Genomic DNA, 18,764 nt, shown 5'->3' on the forward strand with positions numbered 1-18,764 from the left:
AAAGGATTACCTAATAGCATCATTATGAAATCTACATTTTTTTTTACTGCTATCTAAACATTAACATACCTCCTCATGGGCAAAATAACGGCTTGCAAGATTCCCATGATTGCTAATATTGAGGCACTGTAAAATTTTTATATTAAGATGTCATCTAAATCACATGCTTCAAAAAATCAGTATTGTCTAAATTACATAGGTTTCATCTAGATGGTACTTTATAAATACTACTATGTATATGATAAAGAGATTAATACATACCTGTTTTGTAAGATTTTTTTGCATAATTAAGAATGGATCAGCAAATGACCTCTGGTATTGAATAAAATGTATATTCCTGCTAATGATAAAGGTTAGTGAGATTCTTATCTAATTAAACTGAATGCTGACTTAATTTGAATATCAATTAAAAGTCTTACCTTAGAATAGACTGCAATCCTTATATAAGCTGCTACATGATGTCTTAAGTAGAAATGTGTAGCTCTTTTTGAAACCATTTTCTGTGATTTAAGATACAGCTTTGTTTTTTTTTTTTTTTTTGCAAAATTGCTTTGATTTTAAAGGAAAACATTCTCCAAAAACAATCCAAAGGAAAAAACATTACTGGAGGCAATTGTTGGTAGAATATAAATCTAATTTGCATTTTTAAAAGCAGAAAGAGGTTTGTGATTCAAGAGAAGAATAGTGAGAAAAGATCTTCAGTACCGATTGGCAGGTTGTTGGAAAAACCAAGAGACAAATATCATAAATCCTTATTATTCAACACTTTTTTAAATGGAAAAAATCTTTATGAATATAATATGTTTAATTAAAGATCAAGCAATGAGTAAACCTTAGGGAATATGGCAAAATAGTTTGGCTGTGGCCTCTTCCCACTTCCAAAACATTTTATGCAACAATTAACCATTTTTTTAATGGAGTAATTATTTATGATGTTTATTACAATTAAGGAAATTCTGAATGTACACCCAATGTTTCTCACATAACATTGCAAAGAAAATTCAGATTAGGAAAGAAATAACTATTTTTAACTTCAAAAAAGGGCCTTTTCTCAAATTATATCCTATAATTTATTTGCAAATTATATCTGTGCATGTATATTAGGGTACCTGAAAATATTCATGGAAAATGAAATTAAAAGATAAATTTTGCTACCAAAAAGATTTTGTGACCCATGAATAACTGCTTCATAATATACTTTCATTACATTTTTAAGGCTTTTTATATGCATGGATTTCAAAATTCATTGTACAATGTAAACAAATCTTTTTAAAATGTATCCATTTATTTACTTGTAAGACAAAGAATCAGACAGAAAAGACAGAGACAATCTCCCATGTGCCAGTTCATTCTCCCAAATGCCTCCATAGCCAGAACCTGGTCAGGCTGAAGCCAGCGACCCAAAGCACTATGCAGTTCCCTGAAGGGGACAGGGCGATCAAGTACCTGAGCTGCCTTCCAGAGTGTAACATTAGTCCGAAGTGGGAATGGACAGCCAGGCCAGGACTCAAACCCAGGCACTCCAACATGGGATGTGAGTGTCCCAATGGAGGCTCAAACACTGTGCCAAACTCCTACCCTGAAACTTAGCTTTTAATTCCATTTTCCACAAATTTTTGAAGTATCCTTAGAGAGCCGTATGTACACACATATATATATCATGATGATGGCCAATTTTTTTTGGTAATTCAGTATTTCCTGGAGATTAAGGCGACTTCACTTAGAACATCTAGATAAACACATTTTTGCAACTGTACAGCTGACATACAAAATACAGTTCTGACAGAAAGTGTGAACTTTGTACGTTTGCTTACACATTTATATCACATATACAGCTGTCCATCTTCATATTTTCTATTGTATATCTAACAGTGGGCTAATGTTTATGGAAAATCCTTATGAGATACTTCATATAACATGGTGTAAGAAAAAAAAAATGCCATGCATGAATCTAAAGTTAAGAGGAGTTGTTTATACACTTACCCTTTATTGAGCACTGAATTACCCTTGTTCCTTAGGGGCTTTGTATTTCTACTAGCTCCAATTTTCTTTTTCAAAGAAAATGTATCACCAAACAAGCTTTCAGACCCAAAGTAATTGCATATACACATGTTCATTTTAAAACACAACTGTAATATAGGAGTTCAACCAATATTCAAGCAATTTAAATTAAGGCATTATATACACATATAATTAGCAAGCATTCATGTAATAGTTTTCAAGACGACTAAATATATATATATAGCAAAAGATTACCTCTTAAATCCCAAGTTCTGTTTTGGAAGAACTCAAGAGCTGAGAATCACTTAATGGAACAAGAGAATAATCTACCATAACTAAACAAAAGGCTCCAGATAACTGTGATGAACTGAGAGGGTCAACGTTCCCTGGATGAAGACGGTATATTTTGTGAGTACACTGAACAACTCTTGCACACCACAGCAACAACTGCATTCCAACTCTTCCAATCTGAGTCATCCAGAAACACACCTCAGGCGATCACATGTCATTGAAGAAAACGGGCACCTACGTTACTGATTTGTTCCTGAGTCCTCTTCAGTCTCTGTAATTCGGGAGTGTCCGTAACAATGCTGAAGCCCCTCCCTTTGCTTTCTTCAAAATCTCTTTTATACTTGACCTAACAAAAAAAAAAAAAAAAAAAAGCAAAAGAAAAGGTAAGCAGAGGAATCACAAGCCCCATAGCTACAGAATAGGCAGCAATGCCCACAAATTCAGCTCTCAGCAGAAAGCCCAGTAAGATCAGGGAGTGCTGAGCTGGACTGGCTCATCTGCAGGCAGAGTTTTTGCGCAACCTTAGGAAAATTACTTAGCCACACTATACCTCAGTGTTCCCATCTGTAAAATGGTTATGATAACAACAGTTACTTAATAGATCCACGTAATGCATGTACTGGCAATCAGTATTAACACCATGAATATCACTACCACAAAAGAAGTAAATGATGGCACAGATGAAGCTACATCTGCTCTCCTGCTGTCTCACCAGTGCAAACATATCATTTTGAGCCTACAGTTCCCTTCAGAGGAGGCAAACAAACTCAGCAGGCAAGAGCTTGTCCTTAAGAAGCTTCTGTTCTGACCCATAAGGAAAGCATCTGCATGGGAATTCACAGGGCTGTAGTTCCCACGGTCAGGTTCACAGATGTTTATGAAAATGTTCATTTAAACTGGCAACTTCTGTGGATGAAAAATGTTATATAGGTTCTGGTATTCTATGTGCTGAGGTGCCTTTTTCAGTATTTAAAATACACTTTTCTTCAACTACATTGCAATAGAGTTGAATTTCCCTGTTTCCTAGGGGACTGAAGCACCTAAATTTCCTAAGAGTCCTAAGTCTCCTAGGACTAGCCTAAGGCCAGTACCGCCTCACAGCAGTGAAATAGCTCCCATCTTAATGACTGAAATGGTTGCTACATGTTGCTTGTTTTCTATGGCTGGATATCAAGACACACAGAAATATATTTTGATCACCCACATAATCTTCATTTTTATATTCACAAATCCAAGCACCAAGTTAGCAGTCATTAAAACTGAGTGAAACACATAAAAAATGATTCTATAAGTGCAGCTATCAGTGTACATTTGAAAACTGACATGTTTGCTTAATTGTACATGGGATGACTATTTTTATACAGGCACATCTGTATTTAAATAATCATCTCTCTCAAGCAGTGTTATCCTTGAGGCTACTGGAGGATTTTCTTTCACCAGAAGAGCTCGAAAGAAAAAAAGAATCCCTGATGATAGTGAATAGAGAGATCTAGATTTTCTCCTTGCTGTTAACTTAAGAATATCTCATTTTCTCTCCATATTTTCATTTAACCTTACAAAAGTGCTAAACCCATTTCTTTATTCCATAAATAAGAGGTCAAATAAGCTACAATATTTTTTCTTCTATACAAAATGCTGAGTGAGATTTGCCTTCTAACCCTCAATCACCCAGCGTGTGTGAAGATACACACACAGGCACGTTCTCAGTGTTTTATGCCTAACTAAGCAGGAAGCCATTTAGCTTTGCTAGTAGTAAGCACCAGGGTGCAGCATAGTAAAATGAGAAAAAGAAGAATTATGACAAGGTTGCAATAGCAAGACATGACGATGGGAGAAGAGAGGTCTGTAAGTGAAACCCTAAGATCTTTAAACACTAGCTTCAGAGAAGGCACAGGCACGAATGCTTCGTGTTATATTCTTTGAGAACTTTTGTATAGCCCTTTCTAGAGGACGAAGTAAAAGGAAAGATCATTAAATTCTGGAACCACAGGTTTTGAGCTGCCTGCCAATCAACACTCCTTTCCACGTCCACAAGAAATAGTAAAGGAACCTTAGGAAACATGCACAGTCACCTCTCTAAATGAGGGATGGCAAATTTCTGACAAAATTCATACCATCATTCTTATGCCATGCAAAGTTATCAATTTTAAAATTATTCTGCTACAGATTTGTTGAATTCCTGAGACCCACCTGTGGCTGCCTGGGCAGGGCCAGAAGTGATTATTTGGAGCTCTAACACAGCTCGCTGGCCAGATATTCCCCTCCCTCACAATGGTCTGCACTGTTTAGAAGTTTCCAAATCCTTTTTAATGATGTCACACCAGCAGAGTCAATTAGAGTCAAGAATGAACCCATCCAGAAGCGCTTTAGCATACACAGCCATTGCTCAGTCCTCCTCTTCCCATACACCCATCCACTCACATCCCCTCTGTCCACCCAGGCTAATGTTAAAGGTTGACTCATCTGTCACCCAGAACCTAACACATCTGGCTTGTGAGGGTTGCTCAAAAGAATCACAGAGGAATCACAAGCCCCACAGCTACTAGGGGAGAAAGAAGGGAAAAAGAAGGGATAGGAGACAAAGTAGAGATAGGAGAGAGAAAGAAAGAAGAAAGGGAGAGAGGAGAGAAAGGAGAGAGAAAGAAAGGGTAGGAGAGGAAATGGGAGAGGGGGAGAAGGAAAAGAAGGGAAGGAAGGAGGACAGGGAGAGACACAGAGGAAAGACTATGCCTTCAGATTTAGGATAAGAGAAGAGTCACACACCCTGGAAAGAAACAGCTCTGTCTGATTAGAGCATGCAGTGGAGAGAGGAGAGAACAGAGATTCAGCTGGGTCGCACTGACCTGGTTCAGATTTTGAAATCACTAGCCACAGTGTTCCGATGCACTGACTCAACAACTCACTTAACAAGCGAGCCTCTCATTCTCCTACACAATTGGACAAGTCACTTTGAAAATGGATTCTTAAAGTCAAATGTTCTTTATTAAAAGTTACATTTTAAGAAGTAACTTAGGGCCTGGTGTGATGCCTCAATGAATAAATCCTCACCTTGCAAGTGCCAGAATCCCATACAGGTGCCATTTCATGTCCCAGAGACTGCACTTTCTATTTAGCTCCCTGCTTATGACTTGGGAAAGCAGTAGAGGATGACTCAAAATTTTGCATCCCTGCACCCATGTTAGAGACCCAGAAGAAGCTCCTAGTTCCTGCCTCCTGGATTCTGGCTTAAGTTCAGAACAACTCTGGTCATTGCGGCCACTTGGGGAGTGAACCAGCAGATGGAAGATCTTTACCCCAATTTCTCTAGAAGTCTGATCTACCTTTACAATAAAAATGAATATAGAAAAAAAGCAACTTAATAACATATTTACTTCAAATATTCAATGCCAACATTAACATTTTATGTATTACTGACATTCTGTGTGTATAAATGAGAACATTATATTGCACAAGTATGCAAAAGTCTGTATATGGTGCTGACATTATTCATGTGCATATCTGCATTAATACATACATGTATGTGTTTGTACACATATATTAGTGTCTATATATGGCATGTATTACCTGTGCAAGAAACTTTCTGGAGAATCAAAATGGTGAAACAGGCTAAGGATGTGTTTAAACAGACAAACATTAGCCAGGGCAGAGCAGTGAGGGCACATTCCAGGAAGTAGGAGAGGACAGGCCAACAGCAGAGGGGCACCTGGAGACTGACAGACATGGGAAAGCAGCAGAGACAACAGTGTGGCATTGCTCTGTTCCCAGTGGCAGTCAGCAAGCAGTGATATGAGCTCTGCCAGCAGCCAGATGGGAAGGAGTTTCCCGGGACCTCAACAGGAGAACCCAGGCAAAGAACTGCATGTCCTGCTGATTTGTTTGATTCGACCAGGAGCAGAGAGAACAACAGATCCCAAACAGGCTGTGTGGAACAGGGTGATTTTCACAGCTTAGATCCCACCAGGGTTGCATCAGGTGCCATTTTGTGTAGGGAGGCACAGGTTTTTGGGGTGAGAATGTGCATGCACTAAGCTGGGAGCAAACTCATTTCCAGCTCAGTACATTGTAGAGTGTGGCAAAGGCTGAGATTGAAGAGAAAACACTGAGCTGTGCATGCGTTGAGCTGTGAGCAACCTCACTTCCAGCTCAGTACATTGCACTGGTCCCACAGGGAAAATAATACAAACTTTGGCATGCAACAGGTCAAAACAGGTCCAGGTGGCTCTTAGTCCTAATGGCCTGCAGGTTCCAACAAGATCAGCACCACCAACAACCTAGTTATACAGGAAACCTGGTGTCTCCCTAATCCTAGGAACTGTTCCAAACAGAAGTGGGAGAAAGGTTGCATAGACAACAGTACAGCCTCAGCACAGTGTCACAGGAGGTGGAGAATGGTGAGCCAGGAGCTGGGGCTGCGGAGACCATGATGGAACACAAGAGTCCAGACCTGAAACTCACCGGAGCGAACGGCACAAGTGACTGCAAACAAAGAGCTGTGTACCAACTGCAATCAGCAAAATCAAACTGTAGACCTGTGGATGACAGAGCTTAGAAACCTTCCTGAAAAGAAGAATCTGCTAAATAGAAGTACAATGACCAAGATCAAAAGAAGAGACAGAGGCACAATCAATATTACTGAAGACTGACATACAAAGGAGCAAAAGTCTTTGCTAATCCCAGAGTTAGCTGAAGAATACATCAAGAAAATGGGTGATACAGAATTCAGAAACCTCATTATAAAGCTTCTTACCAAAAAGGAGAAGCACATTAAGTTCAAGGAATTTAAAGAATATGTTACACAGGAAATAGCAACACTGAAACAAAACATTTCAGGAATTTTGTCGAAATTTAATTAACAGTCATTTATTTTGGTGCAAAAAATTCTGAAATCAATGCATTGTTTTTCATCATAGATATTTTCTAAAATCTTTTTCTTTTTTAAGATACATTTTTTTACTGGGAAGGCAAATGTATATAGAGAGAAGAGACAAAGAAAAATCTTTCATCCACTAGTTTACTCCCTAAATTGCCAAAATAGCTAGAACTTAGCTGAACCAAAGCCAGGAGCCAGGAGCTTCCTCCATGTCTCCCACATGAGTGCAATGTCCTAAAGACTCAGGTCACCCTCCACTGCTTTTCCAGGCCACAAACAGGAAGCAGAATCAGAAGTGGAGCAGATAGGACACAAACTGGCTCTTGAAGGTGGAAGATTAGCCTGTTCAGTCATGGCTCTGGCCCCCTCTAAAAACCTTTTCACACGTGAATGGATTTTAAACTTTTTGCACAAAAATAAAGTTATTTTGTAAGTCGATCTACTTAACTTTTAAAGAGCTTTCATATATACATAGCTATCTTCTCATAGCACAAATTAGAACCCCGAATCAAGAATCCAAAGACCTGAATTTAAAGTGAATATTTATTGTGATCTTTATTCCCTTGATTTCTCTCATATTCCTTACCATCAGTTACAGAAAAAGAACAAGAAAATAAAGAACTGTGACTTGCTGCCCATTAAGGAATGCCTAAACGGTGAAAATCAGTGACTCCTGAAACACAATAAGAGGCTGTCACGTTCTCAAAGGGCATCAAGCAGTGTCAGCTTCCTTCTCGCTTCACTTCTCAAGACCTTGGTTCTCAGGTGTGCTCACCTCATCAAAGTGGGTGCGCCAGTGGTGCTTTGTTTGAAGTCATGAACAAGATGCACTTATGAGTTCCTACAGAGGAAGAGTGTGGGAATCGGGCTTCCTGGCCCAGTTTTAAAAGGCTGAAACCACTCACAATGGCCAAGATATGCAAGACCTGATGTATTAAAAAGTATAGTATGTACACACACATACCACATACACAGGGATACTCTTCAACCATAAAAAAAAAAAAAAGAAATTCTGTTATTTAAGGCAAAATGCTTGGAACCAGCAAATATGTACAATAAAAGCAGCCAGACACAAAAAGACAAATCCCACACGTTCTCTCTCACACAGGAAAGCTGATCAAAGCAGACATGAAGGAAAACAGTGACTGCAGAGGCTGAGAATGGGACGCACGGGCGGGGGGAGAGGAAAGTGGGTGAACAGGTCCCAGAGCACAGTCAGATGGAATGAGCACATTCTGATGCTCCACAAAATCAGGTGGAAACTAGTACACGGCACGACATCATGACCACCAGACACTGCGCTGCTTGATAGAAAACAAGTGTGGAAGACGGTAGCACATTAACATTGATGACTACTTATTTCCCCAGAGTGAGCACGTGCAGTGTACAAAGAAGTATATTCTGAATACATTATTTCCATTCATTTAGCACAAATAAATCATTCAGTTTCACTTTGAGATAGAAAAAAACAGAGGTAAGTCTATTTTGGTGCAAACATTCCAGGCTCCAAACATTAGAAAAATGATAAGGAGCTGGAAAGATTTAAGAATCCATTTCCATTAGTTTATGTTGTATATATGTGTTCAAATATCACACTGTAGTGGCCAGTGCTGTGACATAGTGGGTTAAGTCAGTGCTTGCAGTGCTAGCATCCCATACAGGCACCTATTTGAGTCCCAGCTGCTCCAGTTTCAGATCAGCTCCCTGCTAACTTGCCTTGGAGAGCAGCAGAGGAAATCCCAAGTCCCTGGCCCCCACAGCCTGTGGGAGACCCATAATAAGCTCCTTGCTCCTTTGACCTGACCCAGCCTTCGCTGTAGCGATGAACCAGTAGATGCAAGAGTCCTCTGTCCTTGTCTCCGTCATTCTCTCAAATAAATAAATATTTTAAAATAATAAATATCTACATGTCAAAATGAGAGTCCTACTTTCTTTGGAAGTAGAGATGCATGCTGTAACATTACTTTCCATGCTAGTCTCCATTATACTGTTCATCTGTGACAGTATGTGCATGTACTTGGTTACCTGGATCTATTTATTTGGTAGTTTGCCTAAAGGTTGTCTTGTATCAGACAGAACATAGGATATCTGTCCTTTGAGAACTGACTGACTTCATTCAATATGCCTGTTACTAGATATTCCATCTCTTCCAATACCTAGCACATCATAATACAGTGAAACAGCAGAAACTGTTACTGAGGGCCTATACTACTGTTATGATTTGGGGAATGATAGCAGGGGTGGGGTGAGGAAGGAAGAGGGGAAGAGAAGGGAAAAACCCCAACGCTCACAAAAGCATATTGTGGTAAATACTAAAAATATTTTTAAAAGATTTTAAAACATAAATATCACAGTATAATCATAACTACATATAAGCATTACATATCAAATATATACATATACATACGACTACATACATGTATACATGTTGATACAGACTTTGCTAATCTGTTATTATCTCAAAGGTGACAAAAAAGAAATACAGAGAGAGACATCTCCTTGAACTGCCTTGCACCTCAGATGTCTGCAATGCACTTGGTTAAGGCAAGAGCCAGGAGCTGGGAACTCCTTCCTGGTCTCCTAGTGGCTGGCCGGGACTCCACTACTTGAGCCATCTCCTACTGCTGCCCAGGATGCACTTTATAAATTATTCTTATTATTTTGTCTATTTATTACATGTATAAATCTATATCTGGGAGGGGGGAAGACTTGTAGGGCCTGAAAAGGAATACTTATAAAGCAGAATGGTGAGCAGAGTTGTCAATCAAATTGTGAATACACAGATATAAACCCTCTTTCTCCAATGTTACATGTACTATAATAATCATTATAAAATGTAAATGATGAAGAAAAGAGACATCATTAAGGATAAAGGCCATTGTTAACGAATAGCCATTTTTGATGAATGAAACCAATGGGGACCAGAGACTGATAAATGGTTCAACAGCAAACTATAAACAGGAACAAGACTCAGAAAGGTCGGAGGTGGGCATATAGGAAAGCCTATCAATTAAGATTCTCTGCAGGAAAATCCAGCCCAGACTGGGTCCCCACTCAGGGACCCAGACAAATACTTCATGAGTGCATTGTTTCTGTTCTTTCAAAAAAAGAAAAAAAATTGAAAGTCAGCATTGTGGAGTAGTGGGTAAGTCTGTTGCTTGTGACACTGACATCCCAAATAAGCATTAGTTCATGCCCCAGCTGCTCTACTTCTGATTCAGCTCCCTGCTGACGTTCCCAGAAAAGCACTGGAGGGTGGACCAAGTTGTGTTCAGGCTCCTGCAACCCACAAGGTAGACCAGCTTTGCCCTGGCCTAGCCCTGGCCATTGCAGCTATCTTGAGAGTGAATCAATGGACGAAAGATTCTCCCTTCCCCCCACTGTCTGCCCTCCCGACCATGTGTGTGTATGTGTGTGCATGCATGTCTGCGTATTTGTGCGTGCGTGTGTGTGTGTGTGTGTGTGTGTGTGTATAACTCGGACTTTCAAATAGATGAGCATTTTTTTGTAAAAACAGGAACAACTTGAAGTAAGTGCTGTAGCATGTCAGGTTAATCTGCCACCTGTAACATCAACACCCCATATGAGTGCCAGTTCAAACTCTAGGTGTTCCGCTTCTGGTCCAGTTCCCTGATAATGTGTCTGGGAACACAGAACAATATAGTCAAAATACCTGAGTTCCTGCCAGTCATGCAGGAGACATGAATATAGATCTAGACTTCTTCCTGTCTTTGGCCAGACCTAGCCTGCATGGTTGTGGTCACCTGGGGAGCAAACCAATAGAAAGATCTCTATTTCTCTCTTCTTCTGTCAGAAAGAGAAGGAAAGAGAAAAAGATCTTCCATTTGCTGGTTCACTCTCCAAATGGCTAGAATGGCTGGGCCAGAGCCAGCCTAAGCCAGGAACTTCTTTTGGGTCTCTCTCACATGAGAGCCGGGGCCTAAGTACTTCGTCCATCTTTTGCTGTTTTCCCAGGTGCATTAGCAGGGAGCTGGACTGAAAGTGAAGTAGCCAGGACTCAATATGGAATGCTGGCCCTGCTGGTGCTTTACTTGCTTAGCCATAGCACCAGCCCCAATAAATAATCTTTAAAAATGGAAACAGCCCAAATATCCATCCACAAGAGAATGAATAAGCTCTTGTGTATTCACACACTGCAACATAATCTGAACTGGTAGTAAGTGGATTTCTACTTTCTGGATGGATAAGGATGAATCTCAGACACATTGCACTGAGCAGAGCAAAAGCCAGGAGTACTGGTAAATGTCTGGCTGGAAGTAGCTTGGGAACACAAGCTTCCTGGGAGTAGGGAACAGATCTGCTCATGAGGGGATGGACTCCATAGCTTCTGGATGACTGGTGCCCTAGATGAAAGCTGCACCTTTGATCTTTTCTCAGGGGGCTACAAAACCTGTACTTGTACTGAATTCTTCTATATGTAGCCAGTTTAAAAAAAAAAACAATTTGGGGCCCGGCGCGGTGGTGCAAGTGGTTAAAGGTCCTCGCCTTGCACGCCCGGGATCTCATATGGGCGCCGGTTCTAACCCGGCAGCCCCGCTTCCCTTCCAGCTCCCTGCCTGTGGCCTGGGAGAGCAGTCGAGGACGGCCCAAAGCTTTGGAACCCTGCACCCGCGTGGGAGACCCGGAAGAGGCGCCTGGCTTCGGATCAGCATAGTATCGGCCCGTTGCACTCACTTGGGGAGTGAATCATCGGACGGAAGATCTTCCTCTCTGTCTCTCCTCTCTGTATATCTGCCTTTCCAATGAAAAAATAATGAAAATAAATCTTTAAAAAAAAAAATTTGAAAGGCAGAGTGACAGAGAAAGAAGGAGAGACCGAAATCTTCCATCTGTTGGTTCACTACCCAACTGGCCAGAAAGACTGGCACTGGGTGAAGCCAAAGCCAAGAGCACAGAGCTCCATTTGGGTATCCCAAATGGGTGTCAAGAGTCCAAGTACTTCAAACATCATTCACTGCCTTCCCAGGTCTACTGAAGGAAGCTGGATTGTAAGTGGAATATCTGGAATTTGAACGGAACCGGTGCTCACATGGGACACAGCTATCCTGAGCAGCAGCTTAAACTACTGTGTCACAAAGCCAGTCCCCTTTTCAAAATGTTTTACAATGCAAATGTGTTCAAAGAAAGCAGAAGCACAATCTTAAAACCCCAGATGGGGAAGTTCACCTACTCAGAGACTAAACAAATATGACAAGTAGGAAGAAAACAATGGGATAACCAGTAATTTAGTTGACATTTTCATCCACGTAAGAACAAAACCCAGAGACATTCATAAATAGGAAGTGATCTAGGCAGTGGACATCCCTATGCAGAAAGTGACATCAGTCATGCTAAGTTTTCTTCATGCTAGTATACTGTATAATTATATCAGCAAACAGACTTGAAGCATCAAAGCAGAGAAAACACAAGTCATGAAGTATGAAAAAATGTTTGTAAAGAAGATTCCAAACAAAGATTCACCAGTGAGAGCTGAAGGAGGCGCGTGGTGTGTATTATAATAGACCAGGGTAGAGAGACACTCCCGAGGCAGACGTGTAAGCAGGACACAAGGCCTAGCCTTGCAGCCGCCTGGCATCCTGTGTTTATGGCAAGCCTGAAACCTACAGTCGCACCGAGTCCTTTACTCTATGTATTTTGGAGTTTCTGACACAATGAAATCAATGGTCCATCTTACAACCTTTCCTGAGATGATCATAACTCACAGGGAGATTTCTATTTTAAACCTACAAGCAGGGCCAGCATTGTGATGCAACACATTCAGCCACTGCCTGCCAACACCAGCATCATTTTGAGTGCCAGTTCCAGTCCCAACCTTTCTACCTCCACTCCAGCTTCCTGCTAAAGCATATGGAAGAGCAACAGAAAATGGTCCTGCCACCTATGTGGGAGACCCACAGGAAGCCCCAGGCTTGTAGCTTTGATCTGGCCCAGGCATAGCAATGGCAGCCATCTAAGGAGGGAACCATCAGATAGATCTCTATCTCACCTCCAATTTTGTCTTTCAAATAATGATGATGGTGACAAAAAAATACATATAAAATGCTGAACTTGGTCTGCAAGATGCAGTGTCCCATCACACACCCTACTGGATGACTGTGTAGATGTTAAATTCTGGAGCACCGGACCCTGTGCTTCCTGTGTCACACTATGCCTTGCTGGGCACCATGCAAACATTACAGGATTACAGCTATTTCAAGGTGGATTACGGCGGAGTTTTGTACTTGTTAATCTCCCAGTGATGCATGAGCATTAAATACTATCAAAGGAAATCTGATTAAGAGCTTTTGTTTTTAAGGTGAAGTTAATTTTAATTAATGTTAAATGCAAGAAATGAGCTCAAGAGTAGAATTGCTTTTTTTTTTATAAATTAGTCTCACCATTTTAAAATTTACGGTTAATTAAATAGAATTGTAACTCTAATGACCATTTTACATGTAATTAGGCGGCATTAAAATTTTTTCACAGATTTCAAAACCTTAAATTAGTCTTCAACTACATTTGCAGAGGCTCTTGGTGATACATATAGATTTGTCAGTTTTTCAGAGATATTCACAATCCCAGTTTATCAGATGTTAGGTTTCTTAACTTTAAAAAGGAAACAGGCATGGACATTTGGCCCAGCAGTTAGAACACTGTGTGTGGGTCAGCTGAATCCCATATCAGAGCATTTGGGGTCTGGGAGCCATTCCTGCTTCCAATCCTCCTTCCTGATCATGTGTGCCTCCAGGGCCAATGGCTGACAGCTCAAGTAATAGTTGGCTCTCTACCTATATGGGAGATCTAAGTTCCAGGCTGTTAGCTGTGGCCTGGCTCAAGCCCTGGCTTGTTGTAGACAACAGGAAAGTAACCAACAATAGATCTCTTTTTGAATCTGTCTCTTTTTGCCTTTCAAATATTTTTCAAATCACATATTTAAATTGCATGTACATTTTCAACTATGCAAATACTCTAAATACATAATAAAGTGAATTTTAATTAATTTCTTCATCAGCTAAGATAACCAAAAGTCACCCCAAAATATTCAAGTGCAATGTGTTGGCTAAGAGTGCAGACAAACTTGTCTGGGCTGCTGGCCCTCTCGCACCTGTGTGACTTAGGCAGATGACTTAATCTGAGTCCCAGTTTCGCTGTGTACAAAATGAGCATGATCATCAGACAAGGGAAACAGCACTTTCATGAGCATTAAACAAGATGGTAACAGGAGCACCTACCATCTGTGGAGTGGGTCCCATGTCCCTGGTGCTCTACTGAGTACTGGCAGGGAGGTGTATAAGGACTCAGCCCTCCACTACTATGGGTGCCCATTCACGTTCTCACTCACAGTACAAAACATCTAGAGAACACACCCTCCAACATCTGTATCTGAGAGCCACTTCTGTCCCTTTTGGGTAAACATGGAATATAAAGAAAAACGTAAATGTGTTTTACATACATTTTCTTCAGATATATCCTCAGCAAGCATTTTTTTTTATTTTATGTGTTTGAAAGTCAGTTACAGAGAAAGACGGATCTCAATCCACTGATTCACTCCCCAGATGGCTACAAGAGCCAGCGTCAAGCCAGGAGCTTCACTGGGATCTCTCATGTGGGTGGCAAGGGCCCAAACACTTGGGCCACCTTTCATTGCTTTTCCCAGGCCATCAACTGGTATATAGATAGGAAGTGGAGCAGGAGAGACACAAACTAGCACCTATATGGGATGTCAGCAGCATATGCAGCAGCTTTACCCATCACACTACAACGTGAGGCCTACAAATACTCAACTTGAAGTTCACTTTCTACTAGACTATGGACTCGGAACTCCAACCACTGGGAAACCAGTCTGTGTTCTGACTGTAGAGTGAGTATGTCAGAACTGGGACTCCTCAGTTGCTGAAAACTGGGCGTTGGACAGCATGCTCAGATGCACAGCAGACATAAAAGCTTATTGAGGCCTGCAGAAGACATCTAGTGCCATGGCAGAGGGTGGAGGGCAGAAGAAATTGGACAACTCTTCTGGGCATGCTTTAACAGCAAGTATCTGAGCAAGTGGACACTTCAAGGTAGATTATGTCAGCCAGTGAACATTGAAAGAATTTATTCAACCTTCAAACAACGAAATCAACAGCATCTAAGAACTGTCCAGATCGTTTAACCAGTACCCTCAGGACATGCTCCACATCAGGAACACCAGGATGACATCAAGTGGCCATCACCCATTTCCAGGTACTGATGTGCCTAGGTTCCTTCTCTTCTTCCTCCCATCAGATACACAGGAAGGTTTAAAAAAAATGGAAGCAATTGTGTCATCTACCTTCCTCCATTCCTTGAACCTTTCACCCTAGTCAGTGGTCCACGTGGGCATACATCCTTCTTAACCATGTTTATGATGTTTACATAGATATAAAAAATAAATAAAAATATATTTTAAAAAGGCTTCAATTTTTAGCTGAAGAAAGTTTGAGGACATCACAGAGCTACCAAGCAGTGGGGTCTCTCTGACAGCACCCATTCTGTCTCTCCCACACATTGGTTTTCCATTTATCTGACAATGAAAAAAAATAATAAAAAGAACAAAACAAAAACCAGGAACCAGCATTAATGCTGCAGTAGGTAAAGTGTCTACCCAAATGGGAGATCCAGATAGAATTCTGGACAGGCTGAACCTGACCCAGACTGGACTCTTTGCAGACATGTGAGGAGTGACCCAGTGGTTAGATGATCTGTGTGTGTGTGATTATGTGTGAGTGTGTGCGTGTGTGTCTGCCACTGTGCCATTCACAGAGATGAGGTAAATATTAAAAGAAAGAAACCCCACAGTAAAAAAAAAAAAAAGCAGCAAATCAGACACCAAGAAGATACAAACAATGTCCTGTAAATAAACAGACATGGACATGCAGCCAACAAAATGTTCTTAATAGAGGACCTGGAAGATTGCAGAACCCAAAACTTCAGCCAGTTCTTTATCTGTAACAGAGCCTGTGGTACCACAAAAAAAAGGACAAGAATAATCACCCAAAGTCAAGTTTACCACAGTCTACATTTCATTTAAAATGTGCTTCCAGGTACTTTTTTTCTAACAGGGGCATTTGCAATTATTTCAGTATTGTTCTGGTCAATAACATTTCCTTTTTGTATCTACATGTGATGTGCGAGCATTTTTTCATAAAGGCCAATAGCTTAAATTTTCCATTAATCACAAATTGAGTGACAGGAGAATACTTCTGCCAAAGTTACAATGCTGTTTATAATATTGATTCAAAGAAAAAAGATCATATCTACATAAAGGAAACTGAGACCTAACATTTATGTACAATTTATATTTCCACCAAAACTTTCACAGACACAATTTAACAATTCAGATTATTTATTAAGTTCTATTTCTATAAACATGTTCTCTTAGCTGCCATTCCTTTGCCGATAGCCAGTCTCATCTCAGTACATGATCATTACAAAACACCACTGAAGTTATGCTAAACAAGAAGGGACCACGCCAGCCCAAATTAAAGATAGAACAGGGGAACAGTATGTGCAGATATACCAGGGAACATTCCTGTGTGCATATTTTGAATCACAAAACATCAGGATATGGAGAACTTCCTGTTAGCAAATAACTATTTAGGACATCAGTAACTCAGAAAAGCAAAACCACAATTCAACGACAGTGAAGAGTAGAAATGAGGGTAAACCAAGAAGCAAGCAAATGTAAACAAACAGGGCTGAACTCACACAACAGGCAGGAGTGAATGAAAATAACCTGTCTTCCTTTGGCAGTGTCACAGCTGATGCGAGTGACAGATGACTCTTCCGGTTTCTTACATATGCCTGCTTCCTAGCAGATTGATAATGTCACTACAACTGTTCCTAACAGCCCTCCTACACCTGCAATGGCATCAGCTATCAGACAAACACCAACTGTTTTTCTGTAAAAAACCATACTTCTGCCACTTCTACAAAACTGAAAAAAAAAAAAAAGAAAATCCTGTAATAGCAAAACTGAAAAAGAATACAAAATGATTATAAGCTCATTCATCTGAATCCGTGATGGATAAGTTGTACTACCTAATATCCCATGTTTAATTTAAAAAAAAAAAAACACAAGATTATTTCCAAAATAGAGAATTTCTTTTAAACACAGACCTGCATTGCATGCCTCGGGCACTGACACCCACCTCAGTGTACCTGGTTTGGTCCAGGTTCTACTTCTCTTTCCAAGTTTCTGCTAACATGCACCATGGTAGACAGCAGTTGATGACTCCTATTCTTGGATTCCTGCCAACCATGCAGGAAACCTAAATTGGGTTACTGGCTCTTAGCTTCAGCCTTTGGTCATCCCCACTGTTGAAGACACAGGAGGAATGAATCAATAGATGGAGTTTCTTCTATCTGTCTTTCCCTCTCCTTTTGTCCTCTTTTTAAAATCTTTTTTTAAGGGCTACTGTGATGGCTCTATAGGCTAATCTTCTGCCTGCAAGTGCCAACATCCCATATGGGCACCAGTTCATGTTCTGGCTACTCTACTTCCCATCCAGTTCCCTGCTTCAGCCTGGGAAAGCAGTGGAAAATGACTCAAAATCTTGGGACCTTGCACCCATGGAAAAAAACTCCTGGCTTCTTTCTTTCAAAAATAAAATACAAACTTTCAACAAATGTTTAGAGATTATTGTAAAAATGTATGTTACAACTAGTATAGTACTAATTGGGAAGGAACTATCAGACATAAACGCATCTGTGGTGCAGAGGAATTGTGTCAGGAGCCAAGGCTTCTTGGGCTATTCAGCTGGCAGTAACAGCTTCACCCTGACCAGGTGTCAGTCTGAAGAAACGCTGCCATGTTGTCTCCCACTGTGTAATAGCCACTATGCTTACTGAAGGTCTATAGGAAGCACCTGACAGACTATCTTGCTTCATCTTCAAAAGCACTGTGAGAAACAGGTCACCATTTTTTACATCTGAGAAATGCAGATACACATCATTTCCTCCACTCAAACCCTCCCTCCTTCCAGTAAGGGTCCCATGCCCTGTGGTATCCATTCAGGTTAACCAACTGGTGCCACATGTTCATACAAAATTTACTTCCTCAACCACCATGGAATGGCACAAGGCATTCATCTGTCAAGATGTATTTGTAGGACTTGGGAGTTAAGACCTAGAGTGCAATGTGATGCTCTCTCTCTCTCTCTCTCTCTCTCTCTCTCTCTCTCTCTCTCTCTAAGTAAAACTCTCACATACAAAGCTTTGGAACAATCAGCAGCCTTGTTTGCTCACCAGAACCCAGAGAGAGAGACACACAGTCCATCTGTCAAGCAATATTCCCGCCTGGTAGTGTCTTTGTCCTGGGTCTCATACCTCCCAAGGCCCCAGGAGGCATGTTCCTACATTGCATTTTGCACCTTGATATCCTCAAGATAAATTACTTCATTCAAGTTAATGGGGCTTAGGATGTCTATCACACCTGAGCATCCCAAGGAATGTAAGAAACTTGGAAATGGTGATTATGACCCAAAACAAGCATACATTACCTGGTGAGTAGTACAGTCAGAATTCAAACTCAGATTTGCTTTCACTACCTATGGTAACTACTTCAAAATGAAACTAAGAG

At 40.7% G+C, this 18,764-nt stretch overlaps 1 protein-coding gene across 1 annotated transcript in view; it reads right to left on the minus strand.

Moving 5' to 3' along the window:
• Positions 1 to 264: 264 nt before the first annotated feature.
• LOC121148039 (LIM zinc-binding domain-containing Nebulette-like) overlaps positions 265 to 18,764 on the minus strand; it is a 194,551-nt gene continuing 176,051 nt past the window's right edge. The window contains exons 4-5 of the mRNA XM_040968017.1: positions 2,531 to 2,638; positions 265 to 337 (exon numbers count right to left, since the gene is read on the minus strand). Coding sequence (XP_040823951.1) covers positions 299 to 337; positions 2,531 to 2,638 — 147 coding nt within the window. The 3' untranslated portion in view covers positions 265 to 298. The remainder of the gene's footprint in view (positions 338 to 2,530; positions 2,639 to 18,764) is intronic.

Source organism: Ochotona curzoniae, unplaced genomic scaffold, assembly GCF_017591425.1.
Source record: "Ochotona curzoniae isolate NIBS_2020 unplaced genomic scaffold, NIBS_Ocur_1.0 scaffold_4683, whole genome shotgun sequence".
Taxonomy (NCBI): Eukaryota; Metazoa; Chordata; class Mammalia; order Lagomorpha; family Ochotonidae; genus Ochotona; species Ochotona curzoniae.